Genomic DNA, 19756 nt, shown 5'->3' on the forward strand with positions numbered 1-19756 from the left:
AGTTGTGCGGGAGTGTTGATCTGCTTGAGGGTAGGAAGGCTCTACAGAGGGATCTGGACAGGCTGGATCGATGGGCTGGGGCCAGTTGTATGAGGTTCAACAAGGCTCAGTGCCGGGTCCTGCACTTGGGCCACAGCAACCCCATGCAACGCTACAGGCTTGGGGAAGAGTGGCTGGAAAGCTGCCCAGCAGAGTAGGACCTGGGGGTGCTGGTTGACAGCCAGCTGAATATGAGCCAGCAGTGTGCCCAGGTGGCCAAGAAAGCCAGTGGCATCCTGGCTTGTATCAAAAATAGCGTGGCCAGCAGGACTAGGGAAGTGATTGTGCCCCTGTACTCGGCACTAGTGAGGCCGCACCTCGAATACTGTGTTCGGTTTTGGGCCCCTCACTACAAGAGAGACATTGAGGTGCTGGAGCGTGTCCAGAGAAGGGCAACAAAGCTGGTGAAGGGTCTAGAGCAGAAGTCTTATGAGGCCCAGCTGAGGGAACTGGGGTTTAGCCTGGAGAAAAGGAGGCTGAGGGGAGACCTTATTGCTCTCTACAACTACCTGAAAGGAGGTTGTAGAGAGGTGGGGGTCGGTCTCTTCTCCCAAGTAACAAGTGACAGGACAAGAGGAAATGGCCTCAAGTTGCACCAGGGGAGGTTTAGACTGGATATTAGGAAATTTTACTTCACTGAAAGGGTTATCAAGCATTGGAACAGGCTGCCCAGGGTAGTGGTTGAGTCGCCATCCCTGGAGGTATTTAAAAGACATTTGGATGAGGTGCTTAGGGACATGGTATAGTGGTGGTCTTGGTAGTGTTAGGTTTATGGTTGGACTCAATGATCTTAAAGGTCTTTTCCAACCTATATGATTCTGTGATTCTGTGAATATTTTTTCCATGCATTTTTTCAGACCTCTTAGTTTGAATAATGACTCTGGTTTAGATAGTATGCTTAACTTTTCTTGCTTCATTACATAGACTATAGCTTGCTTTAAAATGGCTTCAAAACTTAAGCTCTGGCCCTCCAGGAATACTGAATGAGCACTTGAGATCAGAGTCCTATTGCTCCACATAATGCCACATAGAAGTAAAAAGTGGCCAGGACTGAAACCTTGAACAGGCACATCTTCCCATCTGTTCCCATCAATCAGTTTATATAAAAATTTGGCCTCTGAGACTGTCCATATAGTTGGTAGGATAGACTTTACATGTGATAACTTTATGATGAAGACACCAATGTAGTATATTTGAAAGGAACACAAGAGCTTTTCTGGCATGTCTGTGCAGATACTTGAGTTCAATCAATCGAGTTCCTTTGTAGCTGATTTAGTTTGTCACTACATATAGTAGTGCTACAGATCAGGAAGTATGTACTGTAGTAATATTTAGAGTGGAGAAATGACTGCACAATTTTACATCATCCAAACAGTAACCGCTAGAACTTTATGGTATAGAGGCACATGAATCCCTGGGGGCTTTCTTTGAAGTGACAAAAATGAGGCTTGTATTAATAGAGCTATTTTAACTATTCTACTTTTGTGTCCTTTATGGTAAAGGTTTTGGAGTTGCAATTCTTCATTACCTACTTAGTGACTTCCAATATGAATTTAATTTGACAGAGGTTGCACCATCATATGAAAGTAACAGGAAACAGACAAGCCATTGTTGTATACAGAGAGAGATTCAGCATTAGAAAATTTTAGACTTCTTCAATAATATTGAAAAAGACATTTAATAGACATTGGTATAGCACTAAGGGTTTACAAAATTGTGAAATACTACTACAAACTGGACTTTTAATATAGGTGAAAGCAGTGGACGTGTTTTCAGTTGCCACTAACTATGCAAAATCTTGTCAATCTGTTCATTACAATTGTGCTTAAGTCATTAAAATGGTCTGAAAAAACAGTTAAGCCAAAACCATAAAAGTATTTTAGGAACTTCCTACAGTTGGCCTTAAACTTCGTGACAAATGGTAGATTAAAAGTAAACTCACTGAATTAATATAAACTAGGGAAAAAGCCAGGTTCTCTAGTAATCAAGAGTCACTAACTCTTCTGAATAAGAAAAATAAAAGTTAATATTTGGAACAGTTTCTTGCTAAACATTTAACAGAGAAGGTGAATAGTTCAGATTTATATTTTCTAGATATTTGTGTGTTTTGATGAATGTTACCAACCTCAGTTTGACTCAGGAATTTAGATTAAAATCTGCCTTTTCCAAAGTAGTTTTGATAAGACTTCTCTAATAAAATGGTGCATTTATAGTATCTTACCTCACTAATTCAGTTTGGTAGCTTTTTACCAATTCAAAGGCCATCAAAAGGTATAAAATACTGTAGACTTTTGGTAGGTGCATATTACACAGATGCACGTGCTGGTCACAAAGGTATAATTTTCACCATAAAAAGCATTGGGTTACAATTTGGGAAATCTATCAACTTAGGAAGCTGTCTACAGTTCTCAAACTATATGCTTAATATTAATACAGTTGTTGCATAGTGCCTGAAACCTCATTTCCTAGTAAGTATAGAAAAAGATCAAAAGCTGAAGCTTTAACTTCTGAGTTGTTCAACAATGCATGTCTTCAATATGTGATTCAAGAGGCTACCAACATTAAAGCATTATGCATTAGTACAGTATAACTGAAATTCTTTAGCTAAAACTAACTGAAAAAGAAAAAAAAGAGCAATTACATTTGTCTGACTCATTATAGAGGTGAAGGCAAGGTTTTGAATCAGACAATGTAATCATAAATGTGCATGTACTTCTCCAATATGAATGTACATGTAGACAAGCACTCAAAAGGGGATTATCACTTTACATAAAACTATTAACAAATCAAAGATAATACCTTACTGATATAATGCAGCCTCAAACAATATTTAACAGTAAACAATAAATAGTATTTCAAAGGTCTGAAATGAGAATTGACACAAAAAATGATATCTAGTTGTTATTTCCCTCCAACATCATGGCATATCTCCTTTGTAGATTATACACTGTTGGTACCACCCCATGACTACTTAGACAACCCTTTTACTGATCACTGTGCTGGGATCCCACAACATACAATGCTAACGGGAAGGAAAGGCTCTCTCCTGCAGCAGGTCCCAGGACTCCTGCTCTGATATATAGAGCTAGGGCTACTTGTGCTTGTCTCAAGCAGAGGCCTGAATAGCTGCACCTGTAGCACAAGCACTGCTACAGGAGAAATATATATCTGATATGTAAGACCCTGAATCAGGTTAGATTTTTTTCTTAAGGCATGGGGGGGGGGGGGGGCGCAGCATAGTGGCTTAGAAATTCGTTTGAGCAAACATTCTTCTGTTTTCTTGATGAATGAATTAAGGTATGTGAAGACTCAAGTTTGAAGAATAAGAAGCCTGCCTAAAGGAAATATTCTGTAGTCTGAAAAAAAAATCCTAATTTTAAATGTCATAATTTGACAAGTTTGGATAATACAAAACCCACAAAATTAGCAACATTTCTGAATCATAAAATATTTAATAATGTATATTTTGGGGGAATATATTGTATATAAAATTTCAGGTCACCATATGAAGCAATTTAAACCCTTTTCAAGCTAGCACTGTCTTCAATGCTGTATAGATTTATTGCCACTGATACAAGACCTACTAAAAGCATACATTTTAAACTAATACAAAAGTGGCTTTTTTAATATGAATTTTTTGTACACAACTACCGTCTCAAATATCTAAGTGCAAAAAACCACAGATCACTTTACACTACTGTAGCAACAATGCATTCATATTGTTCATTAGTCCTTAGTAGTCAGCTTGCATAAGATACAAGAAAAAGCACAGTGAAGCTCACAAAAATAGACTAAAAGTCAGCCTGTTCTTGCAAAAAAATACACCATAATGGAAGAAAGACAAAAAAAGGACTATACACACAAAGGATTTTGCTGTTCTTTAATCCAGCTGACTTAAGTGCTGTTTGTTTTTTGTTGTTTTGTTTTGGGTGTTTGGGTTTTTTGGCTTTTTTTTGTTGAATCAAACCACATAGACCAGACACAAGTAAAATTAAGAAAGCAGTGGGTAGCTAAAACTTTATGAACTCTTTTTCCTCCCCACAATTTGTTTTCCTCTACCTGAGGTAGTTACAAAAAACAAATCATAACTTAAGCACCAGCTAGGACTCACCACTTAGACCTAAAGCTTCTGGTTTGGGTTTTTTTTTCCTCCCTTTAAAAATTATTTGTCAGCTCACCAAAACTACCTTTGATGTTAAAGACAGCAGAGATTTAGAGTTCTCACTACATGAAGAAAGATGGTGATGGGGAGGAAGAGGATTAGCTGCTTCAAAATGTGACAATAGATTCAGTTCCATCAAGCTGGCTGGTTCACTGTTGACTTTTAGATGTTTATTCTCCTTTACTGTCTATAAAGTCAATGGGAGAAGTATGAAAGGATTTGAACACATCATCGTCCTTTACTGTAACCAGGGAAGAACTGGTCAAGTAGTGTCTGCAATATCTTGTTAGGAACCATGGTGTAGCTCTTTCCAAGGTCATAGCGGCAGGCAGGACAGGTAAAGACTTCAGCTCGGAAAGAACGCTGTAAACAGCTCTAGGGCATACAAAGACAAAGAAGTAAAAGTGTTACAGCTTTTGCTTTACATTGAAAATTTAGCTAGCAAAAAATTAAGCAATTACTAGGAACCAAAGATGCAGTTTCCCACATTTCTAGAAACAGCATGTTCTTACTGAGTTCTTTTGCCATATTTCTGCCTTTACAACTGAAATGATGTACTGGATTTGTCTGAGAGAGAGTTAATTTTCTTCATAGCAGCCTGTATGGTGCTGTGTTTTAGATCTGTGACTAAACCAGTGTTGATAATACACCAATGTTTTAGCTATTGCTGAACAATGCTTACACAGCATCGAGGCTTTCTCTGTTTCTCACTCTGCCTCCCCAGCAAGTAGGCCGGGGATGGGCAAGAGGTTGGGAGGGGACACAGCTGGGACAGCTGACCCAAACTGACCAAAGGGATATTCCATGCCATATAATGTCATGCTCAGCAATAAAAACTGGGGGGTGGTCTTTCCAAAGTAGCCATTTCTTGGAGACTGGCTGGGCATCGGTCTACTTGTGGGAGGTGGTGAGCAAATGCCTTTGCATCACTTTTTTTTCTTTTCTTTTTTTCTCTTCACTTATTAAACTGTCTTTATCTTGACCCATGAGTTTTTCTTGCTGTGGGGAGAATTGAGTGAGCGGCTGGTAGGTGCTTATTTGTAGAATAAAATAGGTTTCAGACTACAGTATCTAAAAGATGATTATTAATGTTGCCTTCTTTTTTTTTGTTTTCCCAGACTGCAGACAGTCCAAGCATATAAGTTAAATATGAAAATTTTATGAGGGCCAATCTTTGCCCAAACAACACCACTGTCTGTCAGTCTATACCTTAAAACAGTAATTGGATGTTACTTTATAATTAGTCATTGATAGTTTCAGGTTCTATGCTTTGAAGTTGTTGCCATTAAACATTCTCCATGTTTTTTCCACCACTCTATATACTTTCCACCCCCTCATAATACTTTACCTCTATGTAACAAGCAGCTCTTTGAAGGAGCAGTCTTGTTCTATTCTCATTTCTTAACTACATAAAATTAACCTAATCTTATTGTACCAACATCTAGCTCCTGGAACAAACCAATCCCTACTTAGCTCCACTAATTACAATGGAATGGTAAACTTGATACATCATGTCTATAAGAAATTATACTAAATACATTTCCACTAATTTTTACATAAAATTAAGATTTATTATATGGCAGCCACACAACTGGAAGCAAGCACGTTACATTTCTTGCTCAGACTGCTAGGCAATAATTATTGTCTTCCAAAAATATATGTTGGTTTTGGTGATTGGTCTCAGGGCCAAGAACACAGCCCAGAGCAATACAGCAATTATTCTTACTTTACAGACGTTGTGGAGGCACTCTGTTGTCACTGGCTGGTAAACCAGTTCCTGACAGCAGACACACATAAAAGATTGTTCCAATTTCTTCAGAAAATTCTAGTATAGGGCAAAAGAAGAGAAAAGTAGAATTATTAGAGGCACATTCACAAATATGCAAACAAAAAAAAAGGCATTTTTATTTAAAATTATTAAAGTTTTTTTAAAAACTAGTTTTCCTAACTACTGTAATTATTACCTATATTTAAATTACAAATTCACAGCCAAATTCACAGACCTAAATTGAGTAAAAAATTTAGCCTTCACAGCATTTGGTAAATGCAGATACATTCATGAGATGATACTTGTTTAACAACCTTGTTACTCTTCCCAAACTCACAGTTAGCATGGTCTAATAATGTTACAAAACTGCTAGGAGTTGTTAAATCCAATATTCAGTGTGATAGGACAGCTTGACATTGCAAAGATTGCTTACACTGAAACTTTTCTAGTGCGATCTTCAGGTCTCAGTCCAAGTTACAGATTTCCTTCCAAAGCCTACCACCATTACTCCTGTATTCATGGACATTTACATAAAGACATTCCCACACCCTCTGCTATTACCTCTACCTATCTTCTGCTCATTCCCTATATTATTATTGTTCACAGCTTCTTGTTCATTCTTATTTCCTCAGAAGTGAACCTCTATTGTGTTCAGTGCAAAGTATACATTTAATAAATTATGTTTATTACATTAAAAATTTTTGGAAGGCTCATCTTATATCCTTCACATCCATGAGAAGTAGTGTGGCTAACAAAGTATTTAGAAAGCAAGTCCATGAACAATTAATTTCCCTGCTTTTCCAGAAGTCAGAGAACTATGGTTTTGAAGGTTATTTGGTTGTACATTATTATCATTAAAAACAAAACAGAGGGCCCATCAAGCCTGATTCTTAGCACAAGTTAGAGATTTTGGAAGCTATCTGTATTTAGTGATCATCACTAGAATTTTGCACATCCATAATGGATAAGTGATTGCTGCTGCTCTGCAAAGGGAAAGCAAAGTACTGTATACCTCTTTCACTAAGAAATTCACCTCTGCACCTGCTGGAGGTGTTTAATTGGTTTCTTGAGTCCTCACTCTGAAATACTCTGCAATAGGTAAAAGAACCTTCCTGGTTTTCAGTCTTCTCAGAGAAACTTTGAAGAATGTGGGATAAATTTTGTGCCATAGATTTTACACATACAAGCATGCTTACAGAAATCTTATTCTCTGGTATTTCAGTAGTCTCAAGCATACCTACTCAGGTACAGAAGTGTAAAAAACAGATCTAAAGTTACTCAAAATACAGTTCTTTTCAATAATTTTAATAATATCAGATTCATCTCAACCCAAAACTTATAATTAAAGTGGAAAGGTTGTTTCAAGCATTAAGATTTATATTTTCATTGCAGCTATCTAATGGTAGTTGCGTGATTCCCATTGAAATTTCTATATGGCTATCACCAAGGGCAATCAAAATTATGGGCAGGAATCTATAGGAAAATAACTTTCTAGTAACTGGATTTCTCTTAAGATACTGTTTTCTGTTGCTTTAGAAACACATATCTACTGTATTTTGTCACATAACTAAGAGTTGAAAGTCTAATTATTTACAAACATTGGACAACCCACAGATAAAGAACTTCTAACTTTACAGTATCAGCTCCTATACAAGTGCAGTAGCATTATAGCAATAGTAGTACTGTAAGTGGAAGAACAAGGAGTTACCAGATGCTTTTTCTGTCAAAGAAGCAAAGTAAATAGCCCCTGGCAATTCCCAAATAAAGTGATTTTGTACATTCATTTTTAGGTATCCATTCTCCATCTAATATTTTGCTTTTCACTGACTTGATAGTGACCTTTACCATTCTGATATCTTGATTTCTTTTTCTTCTGCAAAACAGCTAAAATAACTATGAATTGGAACATCAATAAAGCTAATTAATGTTCAAGGACATAATATTTTGGAGGATATTCCATCAGAGACTAATAAAAAAAAATCCACAAGTGTCTTCAAACTTGAACTATCCTTGCTATTTTCTTAACAGCTGGGAGAGGGAAGTATTTCCTCTTTTTTACTTAAGGTTCTCTCTATAGTGAGTGGAATAATCTGCTAAACTTGAGTTAAAAATATTTTCATTTGGTATCTAAGTCTCAATATGACGGTATTTCTTCTGTCTCCTTAAGTGAATGAAATTACATGCCCCATCAACTGTTTCTAAACAGATAGTATGTATTCAGCAATTTTAAGCAAGCGAATTAGGTTTTAACAAAGCCTCATTTCTCCTAACTCTATATAAAGAAAGGTTAAAAACGAATAATTTAAGCAAGCTGCAAGCATACTGGTCCTTCTTTAAGAGAAGCAAGTACTTCATCCCACAATTTCTGGTTCATACAGTCTTCTTTAATCAGCCACTGCTGTTGCTGGGTCAGTTGGAAAGCCTCTCCTTTCCCTCCATCTCCCATTCTCATGGCTTTGGATGTATTTTTAGTCTCCTCTATACCTGTTTAAAATTATGACAAGATACAGTAACAGTGGTAGTCTGAACTATTAAAAAGGGAAGACAAAATTATTTCTAGAAAGCTAAAACATGAATCACATCTATGTAACGATGCAATAAAGCTCCAATTCAAATTGCCCAGCTTTATTTTGAACTATGGATCATAACTACATAGAAGATTGTTCATTTTTCTGTGAAGTTTAAGAAAAAGAAACCTTACAAGTATGGAACAGCACCATAAGATCCCCAGCTTCCCATTTTATTACTGAGCACTTAACACTTTACATTTGGATTCCAAATAACTTCCAACTTCCTTGTAGTTTTCATACTATTGCCTTATATATAACTTGACAGAGCTCTAACACTAAGAAGTAAAAAGAAATACCATCATCAATTGTCCTTTTCTGGTTTCCGTTACTCTGGCTGGTTGGCTCCTGTTTCACAGTTTGCTTCTTAACCTTATCCTTTTTCTCTTTACTAGCCATGGCTTCCAAATAACCTTCTGGATACTAAAAAAACCCCGAAAAACAGATTTAAAACAAAATCCACTGGCATCTGGGAATTCCCAAATACTGACAAGTCTATTTTCTAAAAGAATGTAAACCCCTATGACTACATATTGAAATAATATAACAATATTTTTTAAACCCTATATAAACAGGAAAGCTTTTAAATTAATATATTTTTAGAAAACTGTAGTTAAGTCAAAGGATCTGATCTAGAATAGATTTTATTAAAAGGCACCTTATATCCATATCTATAACTCCAACTACACAAATCAGAAAGCTAAAGTTGAAGATGATGTCATGTAGCAAAACAACCCATCCAAAGGAAATTATTGGTTTGCTGAAGAAAAAAAATACTACTTTGATTCTTCCCATCTGCCACAAATTTCACAGTGCCAAAGTCCCTGCCTGAAATATGTTATCTATAAGAGTTCCTCAATCATAGGTTACAATTAGAAAAAAATACATAAAAACATATATATTTTTTAAATTCTAAGAAGAGACTCAACTATTACAAGAGTTACTTTTATAAATCTTATCCAGCGTAAGGATCACAAAACTGTATTCAAAGTCATAATTTTCTGATCCATATAAACAGAGTAATTTCCTGTCAAGGCAGAAAGCTTCATCCACAATTGTTTCTGCTTTGCCAATATCATAGTTTTTCAAATTGCAGATAATCTAAAATATTTTTTATATTAGACCCTGCCTCATTGAAGTATATGAAAAATGGAGCTTATAATTTAATTCACATTCCTAGTTTTAAAATTTAAGACTCCATTTACTTGAACAGAATATCAGAGCAACTTTGTGAACACTGATTCTGACCTGTACACTCAGACCCAGTTTCTTTGACCGTTCCATCCCTTCTGAAGTCCAAGGTGCGGGTTCAATATCATCTCTCCTCAGAAGATAGCGCCAAACTAAGAACCCACATTTCCCAATTTCTGGCCAATATTTTACCACCTAAGGATAAATAACAACAGGTTTATGTATTTGCTATCACAGTAGATCCTCAAATCTAATTTAAGAATGATATGTTACTATTTTAAAGTATCTCTTCTCTCAGTTGGGAAATGTTTGTATTTTGATAAATACAATACTGTTTTAAAAGATGCACATCTTTATTCCAGATACTGAGAAGACATTAAGTGTATGAAAAGCCAGAAAGGGAGCTGGAAGGAGTGAAGAAATCAATTGATTTCCAGGGATTAATATGACTCAGTGAGCACACACAAAAATAGCTTACGTATTCAACTTAATATATCCTATTATAGATTGTGTTCTACTATCACTGCTCTGAATAGAATGATAGAATCATAGAACAGCCCAGGTTGGAAGGGATGTTGAAAGATCATCTGGTCCAACCTTTTGTGGGAAAGGGAGCCTACATGAGATTATCTAGCACCTTATCCAATTACATCTTGAAAACCTCCAGCGATGAGGACTCTGCCACGTCCCTGGGGAGGTTGTTCCAGTGAATGATTGTTCTCACTGCAAATAATTTCTTTCTTATATCAAGAAGAAAGAACTTGTTCCTGTTGCACCTTGTCTTTTCCATGTGGCTCCTTGTGAAGAGAGTATGGCCTGACAAGCGCTGAGTGGTATGATTAAGTCTCTGTCTCTGCTAGTAATGCCCCTGTGGATGCAGCCCAGGATCCGATTTGCCTTTGTTGCTGCAGCGGTGCACTGCTGACTCATGTTCAGCTTGTTGTCCACCAGGACCCCCAGGTCCCTTTCAACAAAGCTGCTCCCCAGCCACACAGATCCTCGCCTGTACTGGGGTCTGGTTATTCTGACCCAGGTGCAGGATTTTGCACTTGTCTTTGTTAAACTTCATACTGTTCTTGCTAGCTCACTCTTCCAGCCTGTCCAGGTCTCTCTGTAAGATGGCTCTCCCTTCTGGAGTGTTCACCTCACCACCCAGTTTACTGTCATCAGCAAACTTGGTGAGGGTTCTTTCAATCCCATCATCCAGATCATTTATGAAGATGTTTGTATTGGGTCTGTCTGGGATGGAGTTAACTTTCCCCATAGCAGCCCTCATAGTGCTGTGCTTTGTATTTGTAGCTAGAAGGCTCTTAATAATAAACCAATGTTTTGGCTACTGCTGAGCAGTACTCCCACAGCATCAAGGCTGTCTCTCCAACCACTCCCTACACCCTGACCCCAAAGGCCAGTAGGGTGGGGGTGGGCAAGAGGTTGGGAGGGGACATAACCAGGACAGCTGACCCCAACTGACCAAAGGGATATTCCGTACCACGTGACATGCTCAACAATAAAAGCTAAGAGAAAGGAGGAGGAGCAGGGGGCACTCGTTATTAAGGCATTTCTCTTCCTAAGCATCCACTACGCATACTGAGGCCCTACTTCCCAGGAAGTGGCTGGACACCGCCTGCTGATAGGAAGTAGAGAATAATTTTTTTTTGTTTTCCTTTGCTTCCGTGTATGGCCTTTTCTTTTCTTTATTGAACTGCCTTTATCTTGACCCACAAGTTTTTAATCTTATTTTCTGCCCCTGTCCCACTGAGGAGGGAAGTGATAGAGCAGCTTTGTGGGCACCTGGTGGCCAGCCAAGGTCAACCCACCACAGTCCTTTGTGGCACCCAATGTGGGGCATGAGACAACAGCAGTTTTGAATTTAGCATGCTATAGCTATAGTAGTTATTAAGTGGCAAGCTTCTATGTGGGTCATGGAGTTTCCTGGCTGCACTGCTTATCTCTTTATTTTGCTGAGCTTGGGAACATGTTAATACAAACAGTGGCTATGTGCTTTGCCCTGACATTGATGCCCTTACTGTGCTGGGGGAGCTGTCTTGTGGAGAGGATGAGGGAATACACCTCCCTCTTCCTAACTGGGATTGATGTGGGTGGTTTTATTGCGCAGGCTCCCGAGGTCCTTGTTCACCCTTATGTGAGCTGCTTAATACTACTAATTAACACTGTCAGCTTATTCTTGGGTTTGTGGAATCGGGTGTTGTCCTGGCATAAGAGGAGACCACTTTTGGGTGAGGCGATACTGAAACATGCCCTGAGGCAGCTGGTCCCTGGGTGGCAGGGTGTGTGGAAGGATTTGGGCAGGTGCCTAGGGCAGTTATCACCTCCCATAGCCTGGGATTTTACACCTGAACAGGCAAATAATCCTTTTGAATTGACATGCCACCTGATAGAAGGGTGCCTTGCCTATCCCAATGAAGACCAGCAGCTTGTAGCACTGTACTGGGGCTTGGCCTGTGCCTATTGAGCCACAATTCAGCACTATCAGAGGGCTGTGGTTAAGACAGGGACCCAAACCACCTCTGAGAATGCCATGATTGAGACTGGGATACAAACTACATCTAAGAACATGATAGTTGAGACAAGGAACCCAAATGCCAACTACAGTAATTGCCCCAGTAGTGAAAAAGAAACAGTGGACAAGGAAGTCAAGGGGTCCATAGCATTGATTAGTAAGGGAAGAGGAGGAAGGGGCTGATCAGGAAGCTGGTCCTTCAGCAAAGAAACAGGAGGAAGAAGTGAGAGAAATCAGACAAGAGGCGGAAACTACCCAGTCCCTGACTTCGAACGAACTTTGATACATGCAGAAAGATTACATCTGCCAGCCAGGTGAGCAGATTGCTGCCTGGCTGCTCCGATGCTGGGATAGCAGGACCAACAGTCAGCAATTGGAAGGTAAGGAAGCCCAACAGCTGGGATCCCTTGCTAGAAACTGGGGAACTGAGAGAGGAATTGGAAAAAAGGCAACAATTAGCAGTCTCTGGAGGCGGCTCCTGTCAAGTGTGAGGGCAAGATATCCATTCAAGGAAGATCTTGCAAATTACCAAGGAATGTGGACTACTGCTGATGAAGGCATCCGGTACCTGAGAGAATTAGTGGTGCTGGAAGTCATCTACGATGACCTAGACAACGACGAGATCTCCAAAGATCCAGATTGACGTCCTGTGCATATGGGCCATGTGGAGGAAGGTGGTCCAAAATGACCCAGCATCATATTCCAACAGCTTGGCAACAATGTATTGCCCAGATATGGATAAACCAACCGTGGAGAGTGCATCTTCCTGGCTCCAAAATTTTGAAGAAAATCACTGTCCCTCCTCATCCCCACGGGCCAGTGCCTCCTCTGTCAGGGGCACCCCACGGTGTCAGTCCCCTCCTGTCTCAGTCAGAGGGAAAGGGAGCCCCAGGTACAAGCCACGTGTCACACTCTGGTTCTTCCTGCATGACCAGGGGGAGGACACGAGGAAGTGGGATGATGAGCCCACCTTTAAGGTTGAAGCCCATGTACACGAACTGAGGGAGAAGACAGCTGCTAAGAAGGGGCCACCCAAGAAGGCTGTCAGCTTAGTTGATGTTGGGACCCAAGAAGGCAATCAGCAATCTCCCAGACATGGAAGAAGGACTGAGATCATCTCCCTTGATTCTGGTGAGGGGACCTCTGGTCTGGCACTGCAAGGGTCAGACAGTGAATACTCCAACCAGGAACAGGAATAGAGGGTCTCTGCCTTCAGCCAGGAGGAATAAAGGGATGACTGGGTATACTGGACTGTGTGGATTTGATGGCTTGGCACATCAGACCCACAGAAGTATAAGGCTTTAGTAGAGACTGGTGCATAGTGTACCCTAATGCCATCAGGGTATAGGGGCACAGAATCCATCTGGATTTCTGGAGTGACAATGGGATCCCAACAATTGTCTGTATTGGAGGCTGAGGTGAGCCTAACACGGGACAAATGGCAAAAGCACCCCATTGTGACCAGCCCAGAGGCTCCGTGTATCCTTCGCATACACTAACTCAGGAGGGGGTACTTCAGGGACCAAAAAAGGGTACCGATGGGCTTTTAGTGTAGCCACCGTGAATACAGAGAAGATTAAACAGCTATCTACCTTGCCTGGCCTCTCAGAAGATCCCTCCATTGTGGGCTTGCTGTGAATTGACAAACAGCAGGTGCCGATTGCTACCATGACAGTGCAGCGATGGCAATATCATATCATCTGAGACTCCCTGGTTCCCATCCATGAGCTGATTTGTCAACTAGAGAGCAAAGCAGTGATCAGCAAGACTCACTCACCATTTAATAGTCCCATATGGCCAGTGCAAAAGTCTGACAGAGGGTGGAGGTTAACAGTGGCCTGAACAAAGTCACGCCACCTCTGAGTGCTGCCATATGGGACATGCTAGAGCTCCAATACGAACTGGAGTTGAAGGCATTCAAGTGGTATGCCACAACTGATACTGTCAATGCATTTTTCTCAATCCTTTTGGCAGCAGAGTGCAGGCCACAGTTTGCTTTCACATGGAGGGGTATCCAGTACACCTGGAATCGACTGCCCCAGGGGTGGAAGCACAGCCCTACCATTTGTCACGGACTGATCCAGACTACACCGGAACAGGGTGAAGCCCCTGAGCACCTGCAATACATTGATGACATCATCGTGTGGAGCAACACAGCGAAGGAAGTGTTTGAGAAAGGAAAAAGAATAATCCAGATTCTTCTGAAAGCTGTTTTTACCATAAGACAAAGCAAGGTCAAAGGACCTGCACAAGACATCCAGTTTTGGGGAATAAAATAGCAAGACAGACATTGTCACAGACCCAAGGGATGTGATCAATAAGATAACAGCTATGTCCCCACCAGTTAACAATAAATAAACACAAGCTTTCCTAGGCCTTGTGGGATTCTGGAGAATGCATATCTAGGTTACAGTCAGCCTGTGAGCCCTCTCTATCAAGTGACCTGAAAGAAGAACCATTCTGAAAGAAGAACCATTCTGACTGCGGCCCTGAGCAACAGCAGGCCTTTGAACAGATCAAACAGGAGATAGATCGTGCGGTTGCCCTTGGACCTGTGCATACAGGACCAGCTATGCGAAATGTGGTCTACACTGCAGACAGGGAGCATGGCCTCACCTGGAGCCTCTGGCAGAAAACATCAGGAGAAACCTGAGGTCAACCACTAGGGTTTTGGAGCTGGGGGTATAGAGGATCAGAAGCCCACTACACCTCGAATGAAAAAGAGATACTAGCAGCATATGAGGGGGTTCGAGCCACTTCAGAAGTTGTTGGTACAGAAGCATATCTCCTCTTGGCACCACGATTGCCTGTGCTACACTGGATGTTCAAAGGAAATGTCCCCTCTACACATCACGCAACTGACACTAAGTAAGAGGCTAAGTAAGTGGGTAGCGTTGATCACAGAATGAGCTTGACTGGGGAACCCCAAATGTCCAGGAATCCTGGAAGAGATCGTGGGCTGGCCAGAAGGCAGAGATTTTGGAGCATCGCCTGAGGAGGTGGCTCGTGCCCAAGAGGCACCACCATACAATGAGTTATCAGAAGATGAAAGGCAATACGCTGTGTTTACTGACAGATCCTGTCGTGTTGTAGGAAACCATCGGAAGTGGAAAGCTGCTGTGCGGAGTCCCACATGACAAGTCACAGAAGCCATTGAAGAAGAAGGTGAGTCAAGTCAGTTTGCAGAAGAGAAAGCCATCCAGGTGGCCCTAGAGATTGCCGAATGAGAAAAGTGGCCAGTACTCTATCTCTTTACTGACTCGTGGATGGTGGCTAATGCCCTATGCGGGTGGCTACAGCAGTGGAAGCAGACCAATTGGCAGCGCAGGGGTAAACCCACCTGGGCTGCTGCATTGTGGCAGGACATCACTGCCTGGGTAGAAAACATCGCTCTAAAGGTACATCATGTAGATGCTCACATGCCCAAAAGCTGCCCCACTGAAGAACATCAAAACAACAAACAGGTAGACAAGGCTGTCAAAACTGAAGTGGCTCAGGTGGACCTGGACCGGGAGCATAAGGGGGAGGTATTTGTAGCTCGATGGGCCCATGAAACATCAGGACATCTAGGGAGAGATGCAATATTCAAATGGGCTTGTGATCAAGGTGTGGACCTGACCACGGAGGCCATCACACAGGTCATTCATGAATGTGAAACATGTGCCACAATCAAGCGAGCCACGTGAGCAAAGTCTCCATGGAATAGAGGGCGGTGGCTGGGTTTTCGATATGGGTTTTCGATAGGCAAATTGACTATACTGGACCACTGCCATGAACACACCAAGGCAAGCGCTACATACTCACAATGGTGGAAGCAACTACCGGGTGGCTAGAAACATACCCTGTAAACCATGCCACTGCCCGAAACACCATCTTAGGCCTTGAAAGGCAAAATTTGTGGCAACATGGTACCCCAGAAAGAATTGAGTCAGACAATGGGACTCATTTCCAAAATAACCTCATAAACTCCTGGGCTAAGAAACACAGCACTGAGTGAGTGCATCACACCCCCTATCACCCACAAGCCTCTGGAAAGATTGAGAGATATAATGGACTGTTAAAGACTATGTTGAGAGCGTTGGGCAATGGGGCATGGAAGCTCTGGGATATAAATTTAGCAGAAGCCACTTGGCTGGTTAACACCAGAGGATCTGCTAACCGTCCTGGTCCTGCCCAAACAAAACCTCTATATACTGTGGGAGGAGATAAGGTCCCCGTAGTGCACATAGGGAAGTGGCTGGGGAAGACGGTGTGGGTTGCTCCTCCCTTGGGAAAAGGCAAACCCACTTGTGGGATTGTTTTCACTCAAGGACCTGGGTGTACTTGGTGGGTAATGCGGAAGGATGGGGAGACCCAGTGTGTGCCTCAAGGAGATTTAACCTTGGGAGGAAAATAATCTGTGATGTGAGTTGTATGTTGTAGGAAGTAATGTAGCAGGAACTACCTGAACTGATGAAGAGTTTCGCAAGGAACCGGGCGAGTGCAGCGATGACTCAAACCAAGCTGGTGTTGGTGCCCAACAATCAAACATGCTGCTTCTCCTGTCCTGAGCACCCATCTTGACAGATGGGGCCCAAGTCATAACCTGTTCTTATGGACATTTGGGGGAGTGGCAGAAGCCCATGGAATGGGAGAATAATATTTATCTATCTGTTAAGGGACAGGGGATAGCAGTTAATGAGGATGTATAAATCTGTATGTTGGGTATAAAGATGGGTTAAGTATGTAGTATAAATGGTAAGTGTTCATAAGGGAGGATTTCAGGAATGAGAAATAGATACAATGGGATGGTTAGCAGATATGTAAATGTATCAAATTACGTGGGACCTGGCATCACACAAATGGTATGGAATAAGGGGTGGAGATTGTATTGGGTCTGTCTGGGATGGAGTTAACTTTCCCCATAGCAGCCCTCATAGTGCTGTGCTTTGTATTGGTAGCTAGAAAGGTCTTAATAATAAACCAATGTTTTGGCTACTGTTGAGCATCAAGGCTGTCTCTCCAACCCCCTGACCCCAAAGGCCAGTAGGGTGGGGGTGGGCAAGAGGTTGGGAGGGGACAGGGCCAGGACAGCTGACCCAAACAGACCAAAGGAATATTCCGTACCACATGACATGCTCAACAATAAAAGCTAAGAGAAAGGAGGAGGAGCAGGGGGCATTCGTTATTAAGGCATTTCTCTTCCTAAGCATCCACTACACATACTGAGGTCCTACTTCCCAGTAAGTGGCTGGACACCGCCTGCTGATGGGAAGTAGAGAATACATTTTTTTGTTTTCCTTTGCTTCCGTGTATGGCCTTTTCTTTTCTTTATTGAACTGCCTTTATCTCGACCCACGAGTTTTTCATCTTATTTTCTCCCCCATCTCACTGAAGAGGGGGAGTGATAGAGCAGCTTTGTGGGCACCTGGTGGCCAGCCAAGGTCAACCCACCACAATGTTGAACAGTGTGGGGCCCAGTATTGATCCCTGGGGGACCCCACTTGTGGCAGGCTGCCAGCCTGAGCAAAAACCGTTGATCACCACCCTCTGAAGGTGGCCTGTTAGCCAATTTCCTACCCATCTCACAGTCCACCCATCCAGTCTGTATCTTGCCAGTTTGTCCAGAAGGCTGTGGGAAACAGTGTCGAACACTGCTGAAGTCCAGGTAAACAACATCCACTGCTCTCCCCATGTCGACAGAAGATGTTATTTTGTTGTTGAAGGTGATCAGGTTAGTCTGGTAAGATTTGCCCTTGGTAAATCCGTGTTGGCTTTTCACAATCACCTGCTTCATTAGGTTTGTGATAAGTTTCTAGGAGGACTCGTTCCATTACTTTCCCAGGGACTGAAGCAAGACTAATAGGCCTGTAGTTTCCTGGGTCCTCTTTTGGGCCCTTCTTGTAGATGGGCATGACATTTGCCCTCTTCCAGTCATCAGGGACATCCCCTGATCTCCACAACTTTTCAGAGATTATAGACAGTGGCCTCGCAACAATGTCAGCCACTTCTCCACTTCTCCTAACACCCTGGGGTGGATTCCATCCAGGCCTGTAGATTTATGTGGGTTGAGCCCTTGCAAGAGGCCGCAGACCAGCCCTTCCTCCACTACTGGTGGGTTGACACATGCGTTGTCATAGCTACTTGATCTTGTGATCTGGGGTCCAGCTACACCAGTAAAGACAGAGGCAAAGAAGGTACCGAGAACCTCTGCCTTGTCAGCATTATTAGTAACTAGTTTCTTTGCCCTGTTTAGCAATGGGCCTATGTCTTCCTTGTGCTTCTGCTTACTGCTCACGTACCTGAAGAACCCTTTCTTGTTGTTCTTGACATCTCTGGCCAATTTCAGTTCTAGCTGAGCCATAGCCTTCCTGACTGCATCTCTGCATGCCCTAGCAAGGTTCTTGTAGTCCTTGATGGCTATTTGGCTGCCTGTCCACATTGATGGACAACTTGTGCACCACTGTGTTGTTTTCCCAACAAATGTCTGGGTAATTGAAGTCAACCATGAGGACCAGGTTCTGTTGGCCTGAGACTTCCTTGAGCAGCCGAAGTAAGGTTTTGTCAGCCTCGTCATCCTGCTTGGGAGGTCGGTAACAGATACCTAACATAAGATCCCCCTTGGTGACGATCTCTCCAATCTTGATCCAAAGGCATTTGATAGAACTTTTGTGGTCTCCATAGCTCACCTCCATACATTCAAATTTCTCTTTTACATAAAGTGCAACTCCAGCTCCTCTTCTTCCCTTCCTATCTTTCCAAAAGAGCTTGTAGCCATCCATTGTGGTCTTCCAGTCGTGTGAGTTTTCCCACCAAGTTTCTGTGATTCCTATTACATAACTCTCAGACTGGGCACGGAGCTCCAGTTCCTCCTGTTTGTTGCCCAGACTATTTGCATTTGTATACATGCACTTGAGGTGGCTGGACTTAGGGTTCTTGCCTTTGGAGAGGGTTGGGGAGCATTCCTCACATCCCGGATCTTGGCTCCTGGCAAGCAGCAAACTTCCCTTGACTGTATATCAGGCCAACAGATGGGCGTGCCTCGGTGCCTCTCAGCAGTCACCCACTACTAGCACTCACCGCTTCCCTTTGCAGCTTTTAGTATGTGTTGCTGGTGCGGTCTCTCTCTGTGAATCTTGCTCATCGGTTTTGTCTGCTGCCAAGACTTTGTATCTGTTGCTGGTTGGTACATACGAGGAAATGGGGGTAGTGATATCCTGTTGCCACAAGTCATCAGAGACCATAGCACCTCCTTCTCCAAGGTGCTGTCTGTTTGCTATTGACGCTCTTTGTCTGGTAGTCCTTGGAGGTCAGTGCCACGGGGCCCTAATATTTCTTCTTGCAAAGTCTCGAATATACTCTATTTCTTGTTCCCACTCCCTATTACAGCATAGCCTGCTGACTTCCTCCTGCAGCTCCTCCACCTGCTGCCTGAGTGACTCCACCAGAGCACACCTTGCACAGGTGGAGCTTGCACCCTCCTCCACCCAGGAGTGTGGGGTACAGACTTTACAGCCCTCCACCTGGAC

General features: G+C 42.2%; 1 protein-coding gene across 4 annotated transcripts in view; it reads right to left on the reverse strand.

Moving 5' to 3' along the window:
• Positions 1–1730: 1730 nt before the first annotated feature.
• The window catches only part of LOC140650931 (E3 ubiquitin-protein ligase UHRF2-like), a 128953-nt gene continuing 110927 nt past the window's right edge, over positions 1731–19756 (reverse strand). For 3 of the 4 annotated variants that reach the window (XM_072859822.1, XM_072859823.1, XM_072859821.1), the window contains 5 exons: positions 9785–9922; positions 8836–8959; positions 8293–8453; positions 5928–6026; positions 1731–4576 (listed from right to left, as the gene is read on the reverse strand). In XM_072859822.1, the coding sequence (XP_072715923.1) occupies positions 4430–4576; positions 5928–6026; positions 8293–8453; positions 8836–8959; positions 9785–9922 (669 nt within the window). In that variant the 3' untranslated portion in view covers positions 1731–4429. The remainder of the gene's footprint in view (positions 4577–5927; positions 6027–8292; positions 8454–8835; positions 8960–9784; positions 9923–19756) is intronic. The other variant, XM_072859824.1, reaches the window with a different exon arrangement.

Source organism: Ciconia boyciana, chromosome 4, assembly GCF_034638445.1.
Source record: "Ciconia boyciana chromosome 4, ASM3463844v1, whole genome shotgun sequence".
NCBI lineage: Eukaryota > Metazoa > Chordata > Aves > Ciconiiformes > Ciconiidae > Ciconia > Ciconia boyciana.